Source organism: Parathielavia appendiculata, assembly GCF_033297405.1.
Source record: "Parathielavia appendiculata strain CBS 731.68 unplaced genomic scaffold N657scaffold_11, whole genome shotgun sequence".
Taxonomy (NCBI): Eukaryota; Fungi; Ascomycota; class Sordariomycetes; order Sordariales; family Chaetomiaceae; genus Parathielavia; species Parathielavia appendiculata.
The window spans coordinates 166,757-187,757 of record NW_026944230.1 but is presented as its reverse complement, the minus strand read 5'-3'; the positions used below and the strand labels follow the sequence as shown (position 1 = coordinate 187,757).

At 56.5% G+C, this 21,001-nt stretch overlaps 7 protein-coding genes across 7 annotated transcripts; 5 read left to right on the top strand and 2 right to left on the bottom strand.

The window, feature by feature from the left end:
• Positions 1–3,120: 3,120 nt before the first annotated feature.
• On the top strand, positions 3,121–5,226 carry N657DRAFT_577590 (uncharacterized protein; the record flags this gene model as incomplete). The annotated part of the gene is made up of 2 exons (XM_062789259.1): positions 3,121–3,960; positions 4,027–5,226. Coding segments are annotated over 2 exons (2,040 nt in total), but the record flags the coding sequence as incomplete, so codon positions are not given.
• An 895-nt stretch (positions 5,227–6,121) lies between these two features.
• N657DRAFT_622831 (Sodium/hydrogen exchanger) lies at positions 6,122–8,154 on the top strand (the record flags this gene model as incomplete). Its single annotated transcript, XM_062790662.1, has 4 exons — positions 6,122–6,170; positions 6,251–6,457; positions 6,519–6,644; positions 6,703–8,154. 4 exons carry the CDS (start codon positions 6,122–6,124, stop codon positions 7,839–7,841), a joined length of 1,521 nt encoding a protein of 506 aa, XP_062645287.1. The 3' UTR covers positions 7,842–8,154.
• A 131-nt stretch (positions 8,155–8,285) lies between these two features.
• On the top strand, positions 8,286–10,513 carry N657DRAFT_622830 (tripeptidyl-peptidase-like protein; the record flags this gene model as incomplete). The annotated part of the gene is made up of 1 exon (XM_062790661.1): positions 8,286–10,513. Exon 1 carries the CDS (start codon positions 8,624–8,626, stop codon positions 10,511–10,513), a length of 1,890 nt encoding a protein of 629 aa, XP_062645286.1. The 5' UTR covers positions 8,286–8,623.
• Positions 10,514–10,537: 24 nt separating this feature from the next.
• Positions 10,538–12,806, bottom strand: N657DRAFT_647681 (carbohydrate-binding module family 35 protein). Its single transcript, XM_062793369.1, has 5 exons — positions 12,524–12,806; positions 12,105–12,457; positions 11,970–12,042; positions 11,654–11,902; positions 10,538–11,578 (listed from the first exon to the last, which is right to left on the bottom strand). Exons 1-5 carry the CDS (start codon positions 12,611–12,613, stop codon positions 10,988–10,990), a joined length of 1,356 nt encoding a protein of 451 aa, XP_062645285.1. The 5' UTR covers positions 12,614–12,806; the 3' UTR covers positions 10,538–10,987.
• Positions 12,807–13,635: 829 nt separating this feature from the next.
• On the top strand, positions 13,636–14,362 carry N657DRAFT_622822 (uncharacterized protein; the record flags this gene model as incomplete). The annotated part of the gene is made up of 2 exons (XM_062790660.1): positions 13,636–13,787; positions 13,858–14,362. The coding sequence occupies 2 exons, from the start codon at positions 13,636–13,638 to the stop codon at positions 13,994–13,996; spliced, it is 291 nt and encodes a 96-aa protein (XP_062645284.1). The 3' UTR covers positions 13,997–14,362.
• A 1,288-nt stretch (positions 14,363–15,650) lies between these two features.
• N657DRAFT_698976 (NAD(P)-binding protein) lies at positions 15,651–17,110 on the top strand (the record flags this gene model as incomplete). Its single annotated transcript, XM_062797338.1, has 3 exons — positions 15,651–16,334; positions 16,419–16,581; positions 16,641–17,110. Exons 1-3 carry the CDS (start codon positions 16,044–16,046, stop codon positions 17,108–17,110), a joined length of 924 nt encoding a protein of 307 aa, XP_062645283.1. The 5' UTR covers positions 15,651–16,043.
• A 1,609-nt stretch (positions 17,111–18,719) lies between these two features.
• On the bottom strand, positions 18,720–20,625 carry N657DRAFT_647677 (uncharacterized protein). The gene has a single exon (XM_062793368.1). The coding sequence runs from the start codon at positions 20,429–20,431 to the stop codon at positions 19,079–19,081; it is 1,353 nt and encodes a 450-aa protein (XP_062645282.1). The 5' UTR covers positions 20,432–20,625; the 3' UTR covers positions 18,720–19,078.
• Positions 20,626–21,001: the final 376 nt, after the last annotated feature.

The window sequence follows — 21,001 nt, the reverse complement described above, 5'->3', positions numbered from 1 at the left end:
GTCAGTGTGGCGAAGGAGCTCCTCAAGGACGTCGGGCAGGGTCAGAACTGCGGCGAGTTCGACGGCGGATTGGTTCGCCCTGTTTCTATACTCTCGCTTAGCAGTTGGACTCGCGCCGTGCTTGAGCAAAACCTTGACCGCTGGTAAGCTCTGCTTGAGAACCGCTCTTCCCAGAGGCGTGAGTGTTATGGAGAGGTTGTCCTCCCAGTCTGCCAGGATACCCCTCACGTCCTTCCGGGATGCCTCCGTGTGCTTTTCAATATCCGCTCCAGAAGTGATCAACCTGGCCACGAGGGTCTCCATTTCAGCGTCGCCAAAGTCCGTGATGCAGTGTAAAGGAGACTCTTCGCAGAACTCGCCTCCATTGGGATCTGCGCCGTTTTCAAGACACCACATTGCCACGTCAAGCCGGCCTGTGCGGCAGGCGCAGGTGAGGGCAGTGTCACCGTGGGACTGGTTCTTCAGATTAATGTCGCAGAGATACTTTTTGTGGAGGTGCTGAAGAGCCGCAAGCTTCCCGCGGACCGCTGCTAGGTGCAACAACCCGTGACCCATGTGGTTGACATAGATCATGTCGAATCGATATCCGGTGTCGGGAGGAGGATCCGAGGCTTCTTCACTGTCAGGAGGGGGACGGAGGCAGCTTTCGTAGTCGCGGCCGAGCTCCTCCTTTAACTGTGCGTCAAGAACGTTCAGGTCGCTGAGATCCCACTTTCTTTTCAACTTTCGTGGCGCGAAGAAAGGCATTCCGGTCGAACCAGTCAAGGTACGGAAAACCTCGACGGCCTCAGCTATCTTCTGCTTCCAGGCTCGTCTCTGCGCTGGGAAGGCAGCGGATTCGAGTTCCATAACGGCCTCGGCATCCTCAATGCAATGCCTATGACCACGGATAATGCTCCAAAACAAGTTGTCTCTCTGCTTCTCAGGAGAGTACGGGTTCGGGACACCCAGGGCGGCGTGGATTCTGTTCAGCCATGCGACGGCGAGGTAGTCTGTCCCCGCCATCTCCTGGGGCGGCTCAGCAGCCCAGCGTAACCAGAGGCATGCGGCCTCAGGCTCGTAAGTTGTGCCAAAGTGGCAAAGGTACGACTGGAATAAGAAGAAAGCCGCTTCGTAGGGAGGTGGCACGAGATCGACGCCGTCACTCTGGGCGGGAGAGGTCGCAAATCGCTCAAAGCCACTGATCATTGCTTCTTGCTGACCCCGATCGAGCAGATTCCGCAGTTTCAGCGGCTCAAAGAGAAATCCCTCGCGCTCAGGCCGTGGCAGATCGGGGCGGAAGCCTGGGAGGTTGTCTTGCGCGTCGTAGTCGTTGCCTAGCCGGCCCAGCGCGAAGCCTACGCTGTCCATGTCCATGCCATGTCGCCCTGGCGTTCGGTACTTCATGTTCTCAGCCATTCTCTTGTTTGCTTCATCCTTGACGCCGACATAGACATAGGCAGCCGCCGAATCCATGCCCCGGAGACGTACTTGAGCCCGGTCAAGCGCTCGTTGGGCTGGATCACCACGAAGAGTGAACATCAAGGCCGACGTGATAAGATTGAAACTGGGACCCGGGACTTGATGAGTGAAGCAATAGCTGGCGATGCTGTGAATGGCAACTTCAAGCAGGCCGTCGGATAACTTTAGGAGCTTCAGCTTATCGCGAAACTGAGTGTCGGAGACAGCACTTCGCCCGCTTTGGGTGAGGCCCCCAGCTGATAACACGTCCGCTGAGTCGATCATGCAGCGCCAGATTAGCATGCCGTACGAATAGGCGTCCGTTTTCTTGGCTCCCTCCTCGGTAAGTCTGTCGGTGATTTCGGGGGCCTCGTAGGGAAACGTGTGCATTGGGACCCGGTGCGTGCCGCCCGTACCCATATCCATGACGGTTCCGCCAAAATCCGCCAGTTTCGCCGTGTATGGTTGGTTTACGGGGTCTGAATATGAGTTGGGGAAGATGAGTACGTTTTCATGCTTGAGGTCGCCGTGGACAATGCCACAGGCGTGAATGATGGATAGGCCACGGCCAATGTCGTAACACAGCTTCTGCTTGATGCTGAAAGGGAGCGGCTTGCTCTGTTGCTGAAGTTTGTCAAGGGTGCCGAAGCTGGCGTACTCCTGCAGGATTGCCGGGAACGGCGAGCCGGTATCCAACGAGGCATCCCATCGGATGCTGTGGAGCCTGACGATATTGGGATGGTAACGAATAGGCTCGTGAAGGAGTGCCCTGATCTCGAGCAGGACCTCCGTCCAGTGGTTCTGATGCTGCCGACTGTCTCGGACCGTTTTCACCACGACTGTCTTCACCGCTGGCTGCCCAGTCTGGCTGGTTCCAGCTGCCGTGGGTTCTCCAAGATCTTGAAGCTCGGCGCGCTCGACGATGAATGAGGTGCCATTGCCGACGCGTCTGCGGTTCACGAGACGGCTCCGGTGAGCAGCGAAGAAGGCAGCCCGGTCACCTCGTTGGAGTTTCTCATCGAGGTACGCCACATGGCAGATGAAGGATGCGAGGCCGTGGCTCGTCGATGGCTGGCTGACCCGGCCGGTCGACACCGCGGTGGCGATCGGGGGGCCCTCACTCGTGGTTCTGTTGCCACCGGTGGACGCATCATTCAATGCAGGAGTCTGAGCAAGCCCTGTCGAAAATGCCGAGGGATAAGCGTAGCTTGTCATAGCAGCGACGACGCCTCTTTGGTGGTGAATGGGTGGGTGTGCTTCCTGGCTGCAATTGAGGTGTGTTTTAGGTGAGAATCTAAAGGTAGAGAGGTTCCAACGATGCCGGATATCAATTGTGCCTCATCCGGAGACCTGGTTGTCAGCTCGGAGAGTCGGGCTCATCGCGACTGGATAGAATGAGTGGTCCGGTATCTGCGGCTAGCTTGAAGTAGCTCCACGCATGACACCATGGGTGGCGGGTATGCATATCTGCCCCTGCAAGGCCGCCAACGCGTTTTGCACTGCACTGCCCGGCCTGACCGAAATATATCGGGCCGCCTACGCAAGCGGCAATCCTCACCTGACTCAACAAGCCAAGTCCTGAAAAAGGTGCTTCTCCCAACCCATGGTCAAGCAGTGATCACCCCACGATCCACGGAGTAACGGAATCTGGTCCCACAACGCAAACCCAAGCCCATAGCAATCATGGAGCCCGGCACGTACATCGCCATCGCCCAAATCGCTTTCCAAGGCGCCTGTGTCGCGGTCAAGGCGTTTCGAAATGGGCTCAGTTTCAGCCAGGATGCAGAGCGACTCGTGCTTGGTCTCGAAGTCGAGCGGTTCCGCCTTCACATCTGGGGCGAGAATGCCGGCCTGGCACCTCCAGAAGGGCAGCCGGTAACGCTTCCCAATCGGCTGCTTCCGATATGCGAGATCCTGAAGGACTATCTTGAGCAAATCGAGCGCTTGGTCAAAGACGCCGACGACCTGACCAACCGGTACGGACTGCTGCCGACTCAGGAGGCGCCGACCAAGTCTGCGCTGGTTCGACAGCTCGTCGACCGGATGCAGCGGTCCATCCAATCATCCAAGGTCAAGTTGGCGGCCGTGGGAGCGACAGAGGACGAGGAGGATGAAGAGCAGAAGAAGGAGGCCGAGAGTGGCCATCTCGTAGCCCAAGCGGCGGCAGGACAGGATGATGTGGGCCTCAGCAGCCCGAGAAGGACAACATCGACCTGGAAGAAAATCCGCTGGGCTGTTCGAGACCTCGAGAAGTTTGAATGCCTGGTTAAGGACCTGGGGCATCGCATCAACAAGCTTAACGACCTCCTGACAGAGGCGCAGCAACGCAAGACGCGGGAGGACAACTACCGCGTGAACATGGTTGTTGTCGGCAGCGCCGTCGACGAAGCATCACTCGAATTAATCCGCGCCGCCGTGCGAGGAGAGCCTGACACCTCGCAAGTCCGCGCCGCCGTCGAGCGCAAGGCTTTGACAGTCGGGCAAGGCATGACTACCGAGTCGACGCAAACTCAGCGTGCCGTGAAGAAGGAACTGCGGAGTGAGCATCTCGCAGCCCAAGCGGCCGTGGGTAGCAGTAGTCGTCAGCCCCTGTCGCTGGACATGTTCTTTCTTCCCAATAATTTCGGCAGCAAAGAATTCGCCAGCGTCAAGCACTTCGTCACCGTCAAGCGGTCCGACTCGGCTTCCAACCCGTCTTACTACCTCTTGGAGCGCAAACCCTTCGACCCTAGCATCCTCGACGCCGATAAGGACCGCCTTGCCAGCCGCATCCAGCGCCTCGTCTTACTCCTTCAGCGGCCCAAATCACCCGACTTCCGCACTCCAAAAGCCGAAGGATGCATCCATGATCCCGGCAACTCGTGCTGGTGGATCGCCTTCCAATACCCCCTCCACGTCGACCCGCCCACTCTCGGAAAGACGCCAGACAGCACCCACATTGCCACCCGCCGCCTCCTATTATCCAAGCCCAAGGACACACCGGTCTCCCTCCTCACCCTCCTCGCCCCGTCCGCCAAGTTCCGCCCTCCGCTGGAACAGCGCCTCGCCCTGGCCAGCGCCTTCTGCACCACCCTTTCGGAACTCTACCTCTCCGGCTGGCTTCACAAAAGTATCCGCAGCGAAAACATTCTATTCCCCCACGCTGGCGCAGTCCTCCACCCGCCGCCGTACTCGTACGCCCCGGAGCAGATGCAGGCCATCCTTTCAACCCCGTTGGTCTGCGGATTCGATTACACGCGCCACGAGAGCGAGTGGGCGACTGTTGATCGGGCGCGGACGCGGGGGCAGGTGGCCGCGGCGATTTATCGTCACCCTGACTACCAGGGAGAGGCGGCGGAGGGGTACAAGGTGCAGTATGATGCCTATTCGGTTGGGCTGGTGTTGGTGGAAATTGCGGTGTGGATGCCGCTGAAGGAGAAGTTTCTCGAGGCGACGAAAAAGTCGTTGTCCTCGTCGTCGGCGTCCTCGGCATCGGCGTCTGCCTTGGGTAGTGACTTTGCTCCACAAAGTAGTAGGGCCACCAGCAGTGGTGTGGAGCTGTCAGGGGACATGGACGTGTTCCATGCGCCGCACGCCGTCGAGTTGAAGAGACGGGTGATACACGTGGTGGAGTCGGAGCTCGCGTTTCGGGTCGGCTCACTTTACTATCGCGCTGTCAAGTTTTGTCTCGAGTTCGCGGACAGGCAGCCCGACCCTGGGGTGGCGGATGGTGGTGAGGTCGGGGTACACCCAGCCATGGCGTTTTACGACAATGTTGTTGTGCCGTTGGCTGGGTTAGTGCAGTGAACTGGTTAGCGGCCTATCAGGAAAGGCTTTTTGTAAGCCGGAAAATCCATCTTGGAATGTTCTTGCTATTGACCATGGACAGCCACCACAAGCGATGCGAGATAGCTTCCAGGTCGTGCGCCTATATGTCGTTTGTCAGCACCTTGTACACACCCTCACGGTCCTGGAGATGGATCCTCGGGTGTCCTGGAGGGTTGATGTCGCCCAAGAGACGAGCGCATTGGATTGCTTGAACGGCGGAGTCCCAGGGGGGAGAGCCGTCTGGTTTTTGCGAGGCGTGCTTGTCGTGCCGGCCACGGTCGCCATGCTTGTATCCGTCAGGGTATTGCAAGGCAAGGCCACGTGAAGACTCAAGATGGGCAGAAGAACATGAGCATTCTGCTAGAGAGGTTTCAGACCTGAGCTTGTGAATTTGGCTTGACAGGACAAAGTATCGATTCAAGTCGGTCCATGCCGACGGCTTGCGGGCAATGGAGAGTTGTTCGGCGAACGATGACCTTTTGTTGTCCATTTTTGACGACTCAATCCGGGGATGATGCCCACTGCTGTTTCCGAGGCATTTTCGTGGCCGGTGCCTGAAAAGGTTTGTGGCACTTTGTCACATACGATGAGCGGGAGATGAAGATCATTTCAGGGGAAGAAGCGCGTCGGCGGCTTCAAATTGGTAGACTTAGAGTCCCGACTCGTGAAAAGCCAAGTCTGCCAAGTATTTCCATGCGCCGAGGCGCCAAACAACTTGTTTCACAGTTTCAAAATTCAAAACCACTTCAACCAGGAAACATTGGAACAAGCTCCTTGATCACGCGCACTCAGAACCAGAATCTTTTCCCGTACAGCACCAAAATCGGTGCTTATTGGACCAAGCTGAAGTTTTCGTGATCTGGTGACATTTTTAATGGCCGCCGATGGAAGCGGCGCGTTCCTCGCGTATCATGAGCCGAACAGTGATTACAATACCTAATCCCCTGCTCATCATCTAATCCCACGTCTTCACCAATCGACATCCATCACTAACAATCATCAGTCATCTTCATCCTGACGCTGGTCTCTTTCTTTTTGTGCTTGGGCATTGCGGAATGGCTTGCCGACAAACTCATCCGCGCGCCGCTGATTGGGCACATCACCGTCGGGCTCATCTATGGCGTGCCCCTCGCCAACATCCTCGCCCCCGATTGGCAGGAGACCTTTCTTGCCCTCGGCTACATCGGCCTGATCCTGATCATCTTTGAAGGTATGCTGTCTCTCATGCCATGCCAGGAATGTCTCAAAACTGTTAACTTGTACTAACTCAGGCGGCCTGACGATCCGTCTCGACCTCCTTTGCCAAAACCTTGTCCTCAGCGTCGTCGCCGCCCTCCTCGGCGTGCTCACCCCGATTGCCCTCTCCTTCACCCTTATCTACGCAGGCTTCAATCACAGTTCGACCTCCCCTCCGCGCAACCTCATAATGCCATGGGCTAACACCGACCTTCCCAGCCCCGCTCGAAGCCTTCATAGTAGGCACCGCCCTCTGCTCCACCTCGCTCGGGACAACTTTTGTCGTCCTCGCGAGCGCCTCCAAAGCCAAGCCCAAAGCTGGGTCGGCGGATCCCACCAATACCCGCAGGGGTGAAGGCGTGGACTTCTCGCAGACCCGCATCGGCACCGTCCTCGTCAGCGCCGCCGTGCTCGACGACGTCTGCGGCCTGGTGCTCGTCAGCGTCATCCACAACCTGCGCAGCATCGCTGACGGCGACGACGGGACCAGCCTGGGTTGGATCATCGTTCGGCCGGTGCTTGCTAGCGGGCTGATGGCGCTGCTAACGCCGGCGATGGTCAAGTTCATCGCTGGGCCGCTGTACCGCAGGATAGTGCAGCCACGCCTGGCCACCAAATCAGCAAGACTCGGGCGCGTGTTCGGGATTTTGCTCATGGCGGTGGTATTAGTGGCGTCCCTTGCCATTGCGGCCTATGCCGGCGCGTCGGTGCTATTCGGGGCATTCTTGGCCGGGGCATTTCTCAGTGGCTTGCCAGGAGAGATGAATGGCCAGGGAGGGACGGCTGAATTCACGGACACGTTTGAGCACTACTTGGGCGCGCCGCAAAAGTACGTCTTCCAGCCGCTGTTCTTTGCCAGTATCGGCTTCGCTATCCCGTTTGCCGAGCTGTGGACGAAGGAGGTCGTCTGGAAGGGGGCGGTCTACACCATCCTGATGGCCTTTGGGAAGCTCATCGTCGGCGCCGTCGTTCTAGTCTGGGATGTCCTCTCTCACCGGTTCAAGAAGCGCGGTTCGGAGAAGACGGAAAGAGGAGCGATCGGCTGGGCGCCGGCAACGTTGCTCGGCGCGGCTATGGTCGCTCGCGGTGAGGTTGGCCTACTCATCATCCAGATCGGCCTAAACGAAACGCCTTACCTGACGAGGAAGGCCTTCGTCATTGGCGTCTGGGCCATCGTGCTCAACACCATCATTGGCCCTGTCCTGGTAGGCCTCCTTCTGAAGCGGGTTGGATCAAGCATCGCCGGAGATGCTCGCTGGGGTGTCCAAGTGAAGCAGGGTTCCGATATTGAGGCCGACGCGGACGCCGAAACGACCGGAACCTCAGCCGGGACAAGACAGAGGCCAGCCTTGGCCTGATATTTGCGGCCGGGTTCGATATAGTACCAGGCTCCCAAGGTGAGCTGAAAGCGAGTCATGTGCTCGTCGTGATTGAGGCGGTTATGATGATGCGGGGAACTGCCACAAAAATAGTAGATACCACGGGATCCAGAGCTTGGGGATCTGTCAGTATCTTAGAGGCTCACTGCAGCCAACCGAACGGGTGACACCCACGCGTGCACCTCTGTGGCGCCATGCAGATACGACCGGAATCCCCCCTGGGGTTAACGGCTTCCCACAGCGTGGCGACAACGGTGCGGTCCTAGATCCTGAACCAAATCTCAAAATAGACACGGAGCATTGGGGCTGCATACAATATCGAAGCAGGAACAATGCAACTCTGAGCAGCCAATCAGGGGTTTCGCCGTCTTGGGCCAGACTCGGCTCGAAGGACCCGGCTGAATCACATATTGCCCCGAAGCTCACGGTAACAGCGAGCTTGTTTGTTCTTTACGTGATCCCCACCCGGATCCGTGGTCCTTCCGCTCCACGATGTCCCTCATATATTGTGCCGAGCCTCATCAAGTCATGAGGCCACGGCTCACGGCCGTGGAGTCGATATGATCTGACTCGAACTAGCCACGCCGAGCTTGGGGAAGGACTCGAGTTCGCGACATGCGGGTTGTCGCCAGCGACCAGACGGATCCTTCTTATAACCATGATCCTAACCCACCCTGCGACCCTCAGAGGCAGAGTCCAGGTCTTGGTTGACAACGGGGCTCCGACGAGTAGTTTGTCCACTCGCTCAACTCTTCGCCACCATGCAGTATTACGGCCTCCTCGCCATCGTCCTTGGACTTGCCATCACGGTCCACGCGGCCCCTTCTGTCATCCTGGAACAGACAAAAAGGATACCGCCTGGCTGGTCCTTCCAGGGCAACGCCAATGCCTCTGACAAAATCACGCTTTTCGTTGCCCTGAAAGAGCCAGGGATCGAGGAACTCAAGGCCAAGTTGCACCAGCGCCAAAACTCCAACCACCCGTCGTTTGGGCAGCACCTGAGCCGGGATGAAGTCCTGTGGCATCGCCAGCCACCCGATGCGACGGCCCGTGCCGTGAGCAGCTGGCTGAAGTCGAGCGGGATCCGCGACCTCAATAACCAGGGCGGCCTCATTAGCTTCGACGTGTCCGCCAGCGCCGTCAAGTCGCTCTTCCAGGCCGACCTGGGTTACTACGCCTACAATGGCAGCGATTCCGAACCCGTCCTGCGAGCGCTTTCCTACACGATCCCTTCCTGGTTGCGCGATTACATCGACTTTGTGCACCCCCTCACCAACTTCATGCCGCCGCGCCCACGCCGCGGCCATCGTCGACGTCCCAAGCCAAGGCCATGGCCCTGGAATCCTAAGCCCACCACTAGACCGTCCCCATGGACACTTATTCCAACCAAGTCCGCAATCAGCCTCCCCACTTCAACTCGAGTGCCCTCCCACGAGGAGCTGTTCCCCAACCTCCCCTGCTTCGCCGCCACCGTACCGGACTGCATTAAGAAGCTCTACAACATGTCCTACACCCCGGCCGCCAAACCAGCGTCCCCCGTCCGCCTGGGCATAGCCGGCTTCCTCGAGCAATGGATCCTCCACTCAGATGTCGACCTCTTCCTCGACATCATGGCCCCCCTCCTACCGCCCACCTACAACTTCACCGTCGAGCTCATCAACAACGGCACCAACCCCCAAGACTCCCCCAGCAACGCCGGCATCGAAGCCTCCCTCGACGTGCAATACGCCATGGGCCTCGCGTACCCGTCGCAGATAATCTACTACGTCACGGGTGGCCGGGGCACCAAACTAGACGCCATGACGGGCGAAGCCTTCCCGGACTCGGAATCCGACAACGAGCCCTTCCTCGAGTTCCTCGACCACGTGCTTTCCAAACCGGACTCGGAGATCCCGCACGTGCTCAGCATCTCGTACTCGGACGACGAGGTCAGCGTGCCGCGGGCGTATGCCCACCGCGTGTGCGACCAGTTTGCGGCGCTCGCCGCGCGCGGCGTGTCGGTGCTGGTCGCGACGGGCGACGGCGGCGCGGCCGGCACGGGCAAGACGCAATGTTTCTCGCGCGAGCTGCAGGCCAAACGCTACGTGACAACCTTCCCCGCGGACTGTCCGTACGTCACGGCGGTGGGCGCGACAGATAACGTCGCGCCGCCTGTCACGGGCGCGGCGTTCAGTTCGGGCGGGTTTAGCGACTTCTTTGCGCGGCCCGAGTGGCAGGAGGAGGTGGTGAGGGGGTACGTGGAGGGGTTGAAGAAGCGGAACGATACGACCCGGTTGGCGCTGTTCAATCACACCGGCCGGGCGATGCCGGATATTAGTGCCATTGGGTCCGGGTTCCAGATCCTCATGGGCGGCGAGAACGGGCAGGTGTATGGGACGAGCGCGAGCACGCCCGTCGTGGCGGCCATGGTGGCGCTGGTGAATGATGCGCGGATGAGGGCCGGCATGCCGAGTCTCGGGTGGCTGAACCCGCTGCTGTACTCGGGCAGGGTCAAGAAGGTGTTGAGGGATGTGACGGTGGGCGAGAGCGCCGGGTGTCGGTTCCCGGATGGAACGAGAGCAGATGGATGGCTGGCGGGCGAGGGATGGGACGCTGTTACCGGTCTGGGTGTGGTGGATGACTTCAGTGACTTCCTTGCTGCCCTGTTGTAGCCAAAAGGGATCACTGACAGGATTCTGGGAGTTCACATTTCCTGTACCTCCATGAAGAACTGAAGTCAGCGGTAGGTCTGGTAACTACCTACTCGTGTAGTCCGAGTTGGCTTCACCTTGTCACGCTTTCCCATCCCCACCAGACTGCTAGCTGCGCGACCTGCCCGTCAATAACAGGTGCTCAGCCATCCAGTTTGGCCATTGCCGTCTCATCCAAAATGTGCTCAGGCACAAGGTCCAACCACTTCCTCCTTGTCGACATGAAAGTACATCGACACCAGAATTCAGGACCAAGCATAACAGAACCAGGGCCATCACCGCAAGGTTTCAGGAGACACGACCGTCGTGCCCCTGCGCTAGCGGCGACGTGAGTCAAACGCAGTCTGTGCAACCATTTCAAACCAATTATCGGCTCTGGCCAAAGAAGCCATCTTCGCCAATGGGTCATGGTGGCCTGAAAGTACTCCTACCTAACTACTGCACCGGCACCATCAACCGATCAATATCCGGGCCCCAACCCGTACCCCAGCCCTCAATAACAATCGTATTACTCGATCCCTTCCTCAAGTTGGCATGGAGCGTGCTGCTCGCCGGATCGCCCGTGGCCTGCAAAAACGCCACCTTCCTCCCGCCGTCCCCGTTGACCCTGACATTCGCATACCGCGGGCCGCTGTCCCCGTTCAGGAACTTGATGCGGATCGTCGTTAAGCCATCAATGTCGCTGCGGATGCCGCTGAAGGTGACACTCCCGCGATCGGGCCCCCCGATGTAGCCCGCCGCGAGCTTGCCAGAGCAGCCGGCGCAGTCGACGGTGCGCGCCTTGCCGCCGTAGGCTGCCTTCTCGGCCTCGTAGCTGGTTTCCGCGGGTGGGTTCTGCCAGGAGGCGGGGTTGGATGTCGGCACCCACGAGACAAAGTTCTTCATGGTCACGGTCGTGCCGCTGATGCGCAGGGGCAGCCAGACGTAGGTGCTTGCCATCAGGTTGTCCTTGACCCAGCGGTCCCCGAGGTAGATGGCGCTGCTCGAGCTGGTTTTGAGGATGTTGGTTGTTTGTGAATTGTACGTCTGTTTGCGGGTGAGTTTCCAGGTACCCCATATCTGGCTCAAAGAGGGGTAGTGAGGTGGGAACGGGGAAGGCACCTTTGAGCCGCTGTCGGCAAACTTCTTCCAGCTTGACCAGCCGCCAGTCAGCGAGGTAGACGTCGTGTATTGGTTCTCGTTGGCGTCCCATCCGGTCATCATGGACGCGAAAAGGAAGTAAGTTCCGCCGAGCTTGACCATGGCCGGCGCTTCGACCCGGTTGCCGCCTTCGAGTCGCCAGGAGTAGACGTCGGTAGTCGGGTTGAGGAAGTCATCCGACAAGGCCACGATGCGAAGCCCGTATTTACGCTGTTTCGGTTTTAGCATTGACCGGTTCGAGAGGTGAAACTGTAAAGGGACTAGGGAGGACACCAACATCTTCGGTCAGCAAGTAGCTCTTGCCATCATCGTCCTTGAACAAGCCCATATCACGGCTTTCCCTGCCCAACCTGCAGATCCTCAAGTCAATTCCAGGGACATCTGAGGAGAGCCAATATGAGGAACGACTCACGGCTGAAAGCTCCGGATATATTGGTACCTGCCGCACACGGAATCGCCCGTGGCCACGGCGACCCTCGCCTCGCCGTAGTTGCTGCTGTCCATGTGCATCCAGAGGACATACTTGCGCGTCCTGTCATTGTAGATGACCTTGGGCCTCTCGACCACGCGGTCGGGCCCGAGGTCGCCCGAGCTGGTCCGCGACAAGAGAGTGCCGACATACGTCCACTGCACCAAATCGGTCGAGGCGTAGCAGTTGACGTTGGAGAACGAGTGGCCGCCGCTCTTGTCCTCGCCGATCATGTAGTAGGTACCGTTGACCTGAATCATGCCGGCGCCGTGCGCTTGCAGGTGCTCACCGTTGGGCTAGCAGAGGGTGTTAGACGACTCTCACTCGCGGCTCTGCGGCCTGATGAATGACTTTGAACCCACGGTTGTCCATGTCGCTCCTGGCACGACTTGCAAGAACGCCCGGGCGAGGCCAGCGAGCGCCGCCGTGAGCGCAAGGGACAGCAACCACATCTTCTATAAGAGAAATTGATTGATGAGTAGTTGAGAAGTAAAAGGACCTATTGCAACGGAGGTGAGAGTCTTAGCCGCCTCCTTATGAGAGGTTTTTGACCACAGATGCATCCATATTGGAATAAATATGCCGTTATGAGTAACGTTTGGCCGGTATGGGTGGGCAATTGCCCAGCTCCGGAACCTCCATCGGTTGAATGGGTCGTTTTACTCTTATAGCTGGGACATGCACGAGATTTCAGGACACTTTCTATGCCTGTTTGGTAACCACATCGACTCCGAATGGCACCATTGAGCACACCTGACGCGGATCTCCGGCCCGGAGGCATTTACCCGCCCGGAAGGTCTCATCAAGGGAACTCACCTCGGATGCCGGGGCTTGGATGTGCAAGGTAGGCGACCAAGGGATCGGCACCCTCGAGAAGGATCATTCTGTTATAGTGAGTTACTACCTGCTACGTGTTACTTACACAGTGGTCGCCGAACTAAGCGCGCGTGGACATTCCTCCTAAGGACGCAAGACTGTTACATTTCTTTGGCTTCCAAAACCATCAACAATAGAGCGCTCATCGCAATGTGTATTGCCGATACCACCTAACATGCAGGCATTGCCTGAGCATAGCGGTTCCGTTTTGTCTCGGAATGTTGCAGACGACGTAGTTTGGAACTCAGAGCCTGCCATCGTGCCGTGTTATTCGTGCCGGTGATCAAATGTCGTGGCAGAAGGAAAACCATTCTTCAGCTTAGGGTCTGATTCCAATGTGTACAAATCATTCAATCAAGAAGGTACGATGGAAGTTCGAATTGCTACTACAAGGCAACTTATGTGGATCTAAGGTACCTACCTTGAGTGTTAAACGATTCCGCAAAGTTCGCCCCTTGCATTGCGTCATACATTGGGAGCATCATGACCTCAGCGCCCGGGGTTGATAATCGAGACCACTTTCGAAACATCTCCAACACATGCAATTTGAATGGTTAGAGCCACAAACTCACTCAATCAAAGTCACAAAGCTCAAAACATGCTCAGAGCCAATATCGCCAAATTCCCACTCAGGGGTAGCGGTGCCCGCCCCCTGACCCGCCAACCGCGCATCACCAATGTGAGGACGGCCATGTACAAGAATGACGGGCCGGACGGCACCACCTCGACTTTAGTAGCTGGCCCAAAAACGTGAGTTCGATATCAGCCTGAGTGGAGAGAGACCAACTTTTTCGACTGACCTGTCATCTTTGTCGTCCAGCTACGCTATGGTCGGAGGCTTAATCATGACCGTCATGGGCACATACGGCTACATGATGAGCCATCCACAAGACACTCAAAGAGTCGAAGGGAGCCCAGTGTCTACTACCGAGGCAGGGGCGGCGCCGACTAAGAAGTAAACTTGGTTTATGGCGTGGGGCTGAGGGAACTGAGGGATGGTGAGAATAACTGGAGTCAAAGAGAATGCACCCGGCAAGTGGTTTAAGATTATGGGGCTTCTGAATTGAGAGAAGCGTACCTTCGAGATTGAGGGGTATCAGGGAAACGGAGGAATCCCAAGGGTTTGGGCGCTGCAACAGTTGCGCTCCGTGGCTGTCATCATGTGGCAAATCACAATGCCGATGCCACAACTGACTACCTTAAAGACTGTTTCAATTCTTGTTCTCTTGGCAAACTGGAAGGAGTGGCTTTCAACGCTGCAATGTGCTCTCGAGATCTGGAGAGTAAATATTGTACCAAGTCCAGTGGCTCATGCTCCACTCAACGTCATCAATAACTAAATCGTTTCGGAGCCCACCGATTTATTCGATTACTTACTGTAACTAGTTAACGTACATTACAAGCGAACGGCGCATAGAGGTGAGTGGCGCACTGATAAGGGCTAGTATGGAAATCTGGGCACAACACTAACAGCTCATTCCCAAATTAATCCCGCTGTTAGTGTTGTGCCCGAATTTCCATACTGGCCCTTATCAGTGCGCCACTCGCCTATATGCGCCGCTCGCTTATAATGTACGTTATAAGTTAACTAACAAATCCATGATTTGTTTTCCCCTGGCCTAAGTGGAACAGATCTTCCAACTCACATGTTTTCATCCCGACTTTCTTATGATAATCGAGAACGGCCTCCAATCATCAAGTTGGAAGTCACTTGGTCAACAAAACCAGCTCGTCTCTCGGGAAGCACCCTCTTGTTTATGTTCTCGACGAATCTCACAACTTCTGCGAGACTTCTTTTCGCACTCTGCCACGACATTGGCCATACAACAACAGCTCCCATCTCCTGCGGTGCGTCTCGGAAGTCAAGAAACGAAAAAGATCTCAGAACGCAGAAGAATTTCTGCACCGTAACTACCAGTTGCAAAGGCCGCGCGCAAACATTTCTTTCCATTCTGCTGGACCCATTCTCGTCATCCAGTTTCATTCTAGTTACTCCCTCACTTTTCCATCGTCCACCTGGTACCGATCGGCCGGGCAGAACAACGATTCTTGATGCTCACTGGCTCCAGTCCTGATCTTCCATACCCGATCCTCAATTCTTCGCCGGACCGATTTCGACCATCAGGTTGTGGCATAATCAACCGATCAGCTTGCGGCCCGAGGATAGGGTTCCCAAACTTGCCAGAATCGTTTACAGAAACCACTGAAGGCGAGACGGTTTCTTCAAGTTTACTTCCTTTCAATTCTGTGCCTTCGGGTTGAAACGCTTCCAACTATATCAGAACTAACATTACCACGATCAGACACGCTCATGCGTTGAATGCTACAGATCTCTCACTCCAAGGCAAGTACGCGAGCTAACTTAGATGGGGTCCGAGTCCAACATGGAATCGACCAACCGCTGCCAATATGAAGCTATGGAGGACGCGCCCGCTGCCGAAGAATCCAAATGGGCCAAGGAGGGCGTGGTTCCAAGCGAGGAATACAAGGTTGCGCACTGGGATACCATCAAACCGTTCTAGGGCGGAAATAGACGAATCGGATTATAGAAGTCACCTCGGACTTAGAGTGGACCGTGAGATCCTCTCAGTAACTCAAATCCCAATCATTCCAGCATGCTAGCATCTCACTCTGCAACGCCCTTCGGACTCGGCTAGTGACGCCGGCTGCATGGCAGGGCTGCGCAGCATGTGGTCAACTACTTAATGCGCGCCGCGCGCTTCGCACGTCCGCGATGTCCACCCGTCGCGCCCTCTTCTCTCACGACACCCACCGTGGTGACCCCCTGTCTGCGTCCTAACTTCCGACAATTATTATTCCTACACCGCTGTGCCCTTGGGCTTGCCGGACCTTCAACAACTTACTATACAGGAAAACCGCGCCATCGTGGGCCGGGTTCCGACAATTACAACACACTTGTTGCTTTCAAAAACGGAAACCGGCTTTTTTGCTCCGAAGCTCTCCCAACCAGCCCTCTATATACCACCAACACACACGCAACCTAAAATGGCTCCTCTCGTCTGGCTTATCACGGGCTGCTCGTCCGGCTTTGGTGCTCAGTTCGTCCACTCCGCCCTGGCCCGCGGAGACAAGGTTATCGCAACAGGTCGCAACGCCGCGACAAAATTGAAGCACCTGGACGGCACCGGCGCAGCCATCGTGGACCTGGACGTCAGCCTGCCCGAGGCAGAGGTCAAGAACATTGTCGACAAGGCAGCCAAGATCCACGGCCGCATTGACGTGCTGGTGAACAATGCGGGCTACGGTTTTTTTGGTGCTATTGAGGAGACCAGGCGAGTCATCCCCGATTTCAGCCTGCGAGAATTAGAGAAAAGACTGGCTGACTGTCAACGGCCGAATAGCAACGATGACTACCGAAAGCTGTTCGACGTGAATGTCTTTGGCGCCCTCGCAGTCACCCGCGCAGTTCTACCACATATGCGCGCCCAGCAGTCCGGCACCATTGCCTTTGTTGGGTCCATGTACGCTTGGTGGACGCCCGGCATGGTTACCGCGTATGGCGCAGCAAAGGGCGCACTGAAAGGTAACGCCGACCCGAGATAACTCTGTTTAAAGCCTAGGTTACTGACAACTACTCCTAAGCCATCGTCGACGGTCTCGCTGCCGAGGTCCGCCCCTTCAACATCCGCACCATCGACTTCGAGCCGGGCTTCTTCCAGACCCCGCTCACCGACGGCGCCAATCTCGCGCAGTATGCCTCGGCCGCGCCGCCGCTGGACGCGTACGCGGACCAGCGTGCAGCCATGGTTGCGGTGGCGGCGGCGCACGACGGCAACGAGCGCGGTGACGTCGGAAAGGGCGTCGAGCTGATGGTGGACGTCATCCGCGGCGAAGGTCGCGCCAGCGGACGGAGCATGCCGCTGAGGCTGCCGATTGGCGAGGACGCTGTGAAGGTCGTCGAGGCGACGTGCCATAACATGCTCAAAGTTGTTGATGCATGGAGGGAAGAGGTGGTTGGGACGACGGATAGGGATGAGTTTGAGAGTGACAAGGGCATTGAGTCGATTGTGACGGTGCCGGATATCAAATTGTGGACATACCTGCCTTGGTAGGCCCAAGCTACGATGATCTAATACCTGGCTCACGGAAACTGTTAGTAACTTGAAGTGACACGACCTGCATACCTATGTACAACTTCAGTCCCCTATAGTCTAGACTCGGAGTTGCCAAAGTTGTTCTTCCTTTTACCTGCACGAGTTGGCATTACTTTGTTCATGAAACGTTACAGCGCAAGCTAACGCTGTATTACTGCGATTGTGATAGGGGCATGTCTTTGTTCATGCTCGGTATGTTACGAACCTTTCTCGGGTGTATCGCACAACGGGCTCTATGTAGCTCAACCTGTGAGAACACTGAGTGTTATCTCTCAACTTCAGCTTTAGGTTCTTGCCCAACGTTCGTCTCGATAATTCGACACCTCACGACCGTAAGCTCACCTTATGTTATGACCGAGATGTCGCCTCAGCAGCCATATGTACTCAATGCAGAGGAAGTTGAGCGGACTGTGAGAGAACCACCAGCGGAATATCACGAAGGTCAAATCCGTCGTTTGCAACATTCAGCCCCTTGATATCAGCACAGTAGAGAATGTTTGCTTTATTTCCAGTGCAAAAGATCAATTGTTACTACACCTAGCCAGTTAGTCAGACAAGCACCCGCCCGAGTAAGGTGCATGTATCTAAAACGACGCGAATCGTCCTCTTCCAGAAGCCCCCAGCCCGCATCTTCACATCCTCCTCAACGGCAGCCACTTCTCGTCGCCAAGAAGCTCCAATGGCATCATGCTCCAATCAAGACGCAGCTGAATGTCAAGCGCTCCGCCATCAACCTTCTCCTAGTTCCCAAGCTCAACCTCTCGCCGACGCCCTTCGTCCAGGAGATCCGGCGAAAAACGTTCCCTGCCTGCCGCCACCTCAGCCCGGTTCTGGAACGCCGGCCGGCGGCACGTGGGACAGCTCGGCCCGTTGTCGTCCGGCATCTGTTGGAAAATTGCCCCTAGTCTAGACTGTGAAGCACGCCAGGCCAAAGCCGTGCCCGCAAGGTAGAGTGTACGCCGCCTCCTCGAATTCGACGGCGTCGTTGTCTTGGCCACAGGCATCATCTGTGGGGGAGGAGATAGTACGCCGCCACTGGTTCTGAACGCCGGGGATGGCGGTCTTGAAGACGCAACAGATGGAGCAGGTGACGATGGGTTCGGGACCGGCGCGGTTCTCGAGGTATTTTGTAATGTTGGGCATGTAGTTGGTTTTCTCGGCGGCCTGAGTCTTGTTAGCGGTGTGAGACGGGTAGTTTGAAGGGAGGGGAGGACGTGTTGGAAGACATGTTGCTCGAGATGTGTATTCCTGTGTCGGCGCGTTAGTCGTTTGAGAAGTACATGCCGCGAGTGCTTTGATAAAACGCTCTTGAGCAGGACCGAAGGGATCTTTTGAATCCTAGTTAGAGAGAAGAGGCAGAGAGATATTGCTCGCAGAAAACTAATGCCCTCAGTTTGAAGGCGCAGGAACTGCCTTCCTGTTCAAGTGCTGTTGTTACTGTTGGGCGGTTCTGTTCTGTAACTCAGACGGGCCCTAAGACATCTGACACGGACAAAACTTAGGAAATATCGATAGAGGGAGAACAGTCATGGCACCCTGTTGAATAACACCACTACCGGGCGTAAGGCTGTGCTGTTCCTGGTCATAGTCTGTTCTTTCTCGGCGTTGAAGTATCCGACACAACATCATATACGCTCGGTAATTCGTTGACGTTCAGGAACAATGTCTTTGAACCGATAATATTTATATAACGTAAAAAAAAAGAAAGAAAAGAAATGGCTCTGTTGACCGCAGTGAGGATTGAATGCGTTCTGACGAGAGGGACAGCTTGAATGACCAAAGACAAAAATTCTCGGCGATTGTACGTTCAAATAACCCAAACACAAGACTGATCGAGTCAGGGGTATCAATTCCGAGCCCGCCAAGCGCCGACTACTAAGTCCAAAGAACGAAAGAACCGTTTGACGGATCGGCTACCTCCCGCCATTATCCCGTCACCGCCTGTACCCGAGCCTTCTCGACCAACCTGGCAAAAAACTGCAGCACGGCACCTCGCAACGACAATCCCTCCTCAGCCGCCGGCGCAAACACCTTCAGCCGGTTCTCCGACATGGCAAAACCGCCACAAGCGATCTTGACCACCCTAACACCGGGATGGAACATGTTCAGACTCAGATGCTCCTTCAAATAGCAACCCAATGCCTCGGTAAACGGCTGGCCGTCTTCCTCCTCATCCGCCGTCCGCCACTCCCAGCCCTCTTCGTACAGTCGGCCAGCCAGCTTCCTCCGCTTCCGCACGTCGTCTTCCCAGCCCCATCTCATCTTCGAAGAAGCTGGCGCTTGCTGGCGGTGCGAGGTTGCTAGCCTCTTACCTGCGGCAACAAACTGCCGTAGCTCGTCGGCGGGGATGATTACGTCGATCGACTTGAGACCGAGAGGTTGTTGGTCGACGGTGTCGTCCTCGTCCGGCGAAGTGTTCGGCTTTTCCGGCGGCGGAACATAGAACCCCAGACTGAGAACTGCATCCTTGGCAAACGGACCGCGAGCCGGCAGTCCGACAAACCGAATCCACGCTTCCCAGCTGCGGATCAGGCTGCGCGTGCCCAGACGCATGGGGCTGACACGGCAGTCAAAGGTCGTCGACAGGAAATCGGCAATGGTGGTTTTGAGCGGCGCCGGCATTCGCAGGAGGAGGAGCGGAAGGGAGAGGAAGCGGTTAGGGGTGGGTTCCCACTCCATAACGTTTGCGTCACCGACCGAGAACCGTGTTTGCGCCGGGGTTGGCACGTCGTCTCTTCTGGAATCTGCCAGACGGGGCAGCATGAGCGCCGCGCACGAGGCCATCTCGTACCGCAGTGTAATATGCAGCGCCTTTTTGTCGGGTAGTTGCTCTGTCAATTGCCGCCAGCCAGCTCTTTCGCCTTCCTCTTCACCGATACCGTTTAATCCTTCTTGTGATATACCCAGCACATCCGCGACGCTGACCCAGCCTATCTTGACCTGTTCCAACGCGCCCGCCCTGCCGATGATGGACTCCTCTCCCGCGTCGGCTGCCCGAACCTCGACGCCGCGGACAACATCCCCAACAAGTTTGTCTCGTAGCCGTTGCGCGAGGAGTTGCAGCCGGTTCGGCGTCAACAGTTCGCTGCCGAGGTAAAGAGGCGAGACTCGGTGCGCCGAGAAGGTAGTGTTGTAAAAGGGAAGGGGAGCGTGCTCTGCCACGTCTTCTTCTTCCTCTTGGTCTTCGTCATCGGGCGGCTGAGGGCGATCGTAGGGTGGTGAAGCCGGGCGCGCGGGTTCCGGATCTGGGGGCCGGTTACGGCGGCGTTTTGGCGGCATCGGTTGTGGCTTTGTTTGGCGGTGGATAGCGGCTTGGGTAGCCGTCGCGTCGAAGCTGGCTGGATATCGAAGATTGAGGGAGTATCCGGACTGATTTAAACAGAAAGACTGAGTTGACGCGTCACTGGGTACTCCAAATGGTAAATCTTGGTGCCGGCACGCAGGAAACAATCGTCATCGACGGTCGGATAGCTTTTGTGCCGAGTGGGAACTACTGCTGTCGGAAATGGTGGGGTTTGAAGTATAATATGGTGCATGTACCCTAACCCTCCTTTAGGGATTTTGGAGTTGTAGCGACTATCGTAAATCAGACTCCACCCCAGCTAACGTACATGATAAGCAGAACGTCCCAGACAAGCGAACGTCCCACAAATCCACTCCTTCATACCTTTCATTTTTTATCGACTTTCCCTCACAACGCAATATGCCCCTAAAAACCGACGAAGCCCAAGTGCAATTAGCCCTTCAAGCAATCCAGAATGATCCGAAACTGAGCCTAAGAGCTGCAGCTAGGATATATTCTGTGGACCACGAGAAGCTCAGTCGCCGAAGACGCGGTAAACATTCACG

What these genes read in the sequence shown, in the direction of transcription:
- N657DRAFT_647681 (XM_062793369.1), bottom strand. Translation starts at nt 12,613, where the DNA reads ATGTGGTTGCTGTCCCTTGCGCTCACGGCGGCGCTCGCTGGCCTCGCC. An exon ending in CAGGAGCGACATGGACAACC is followed by an intron (nt 12,458 to 12,523) that starts GTGGGTTCAAAG and finishes ACCCTCTGCTAG; the next exon opens with CCCAACGGTGAGCACCTGCA. An exon ending in TATATCCGGAGCTTTCAGCC is followed by an intron (nt 12,043 to 12,104) that starts GTGAGTCGTTCC and finishes GAGGATCTGCAG; the next exon opens with GTTGGGCAGGGAAAGCCGTG.
- N657DRAFT_647677 (XM_062793368.1), bottom strand. Translation starts at nt 20,431, where the DNA reads ATGCCGCCAAAACGCCGCCGTAACCGGCCCCCAGATCCGGAACCCGCG.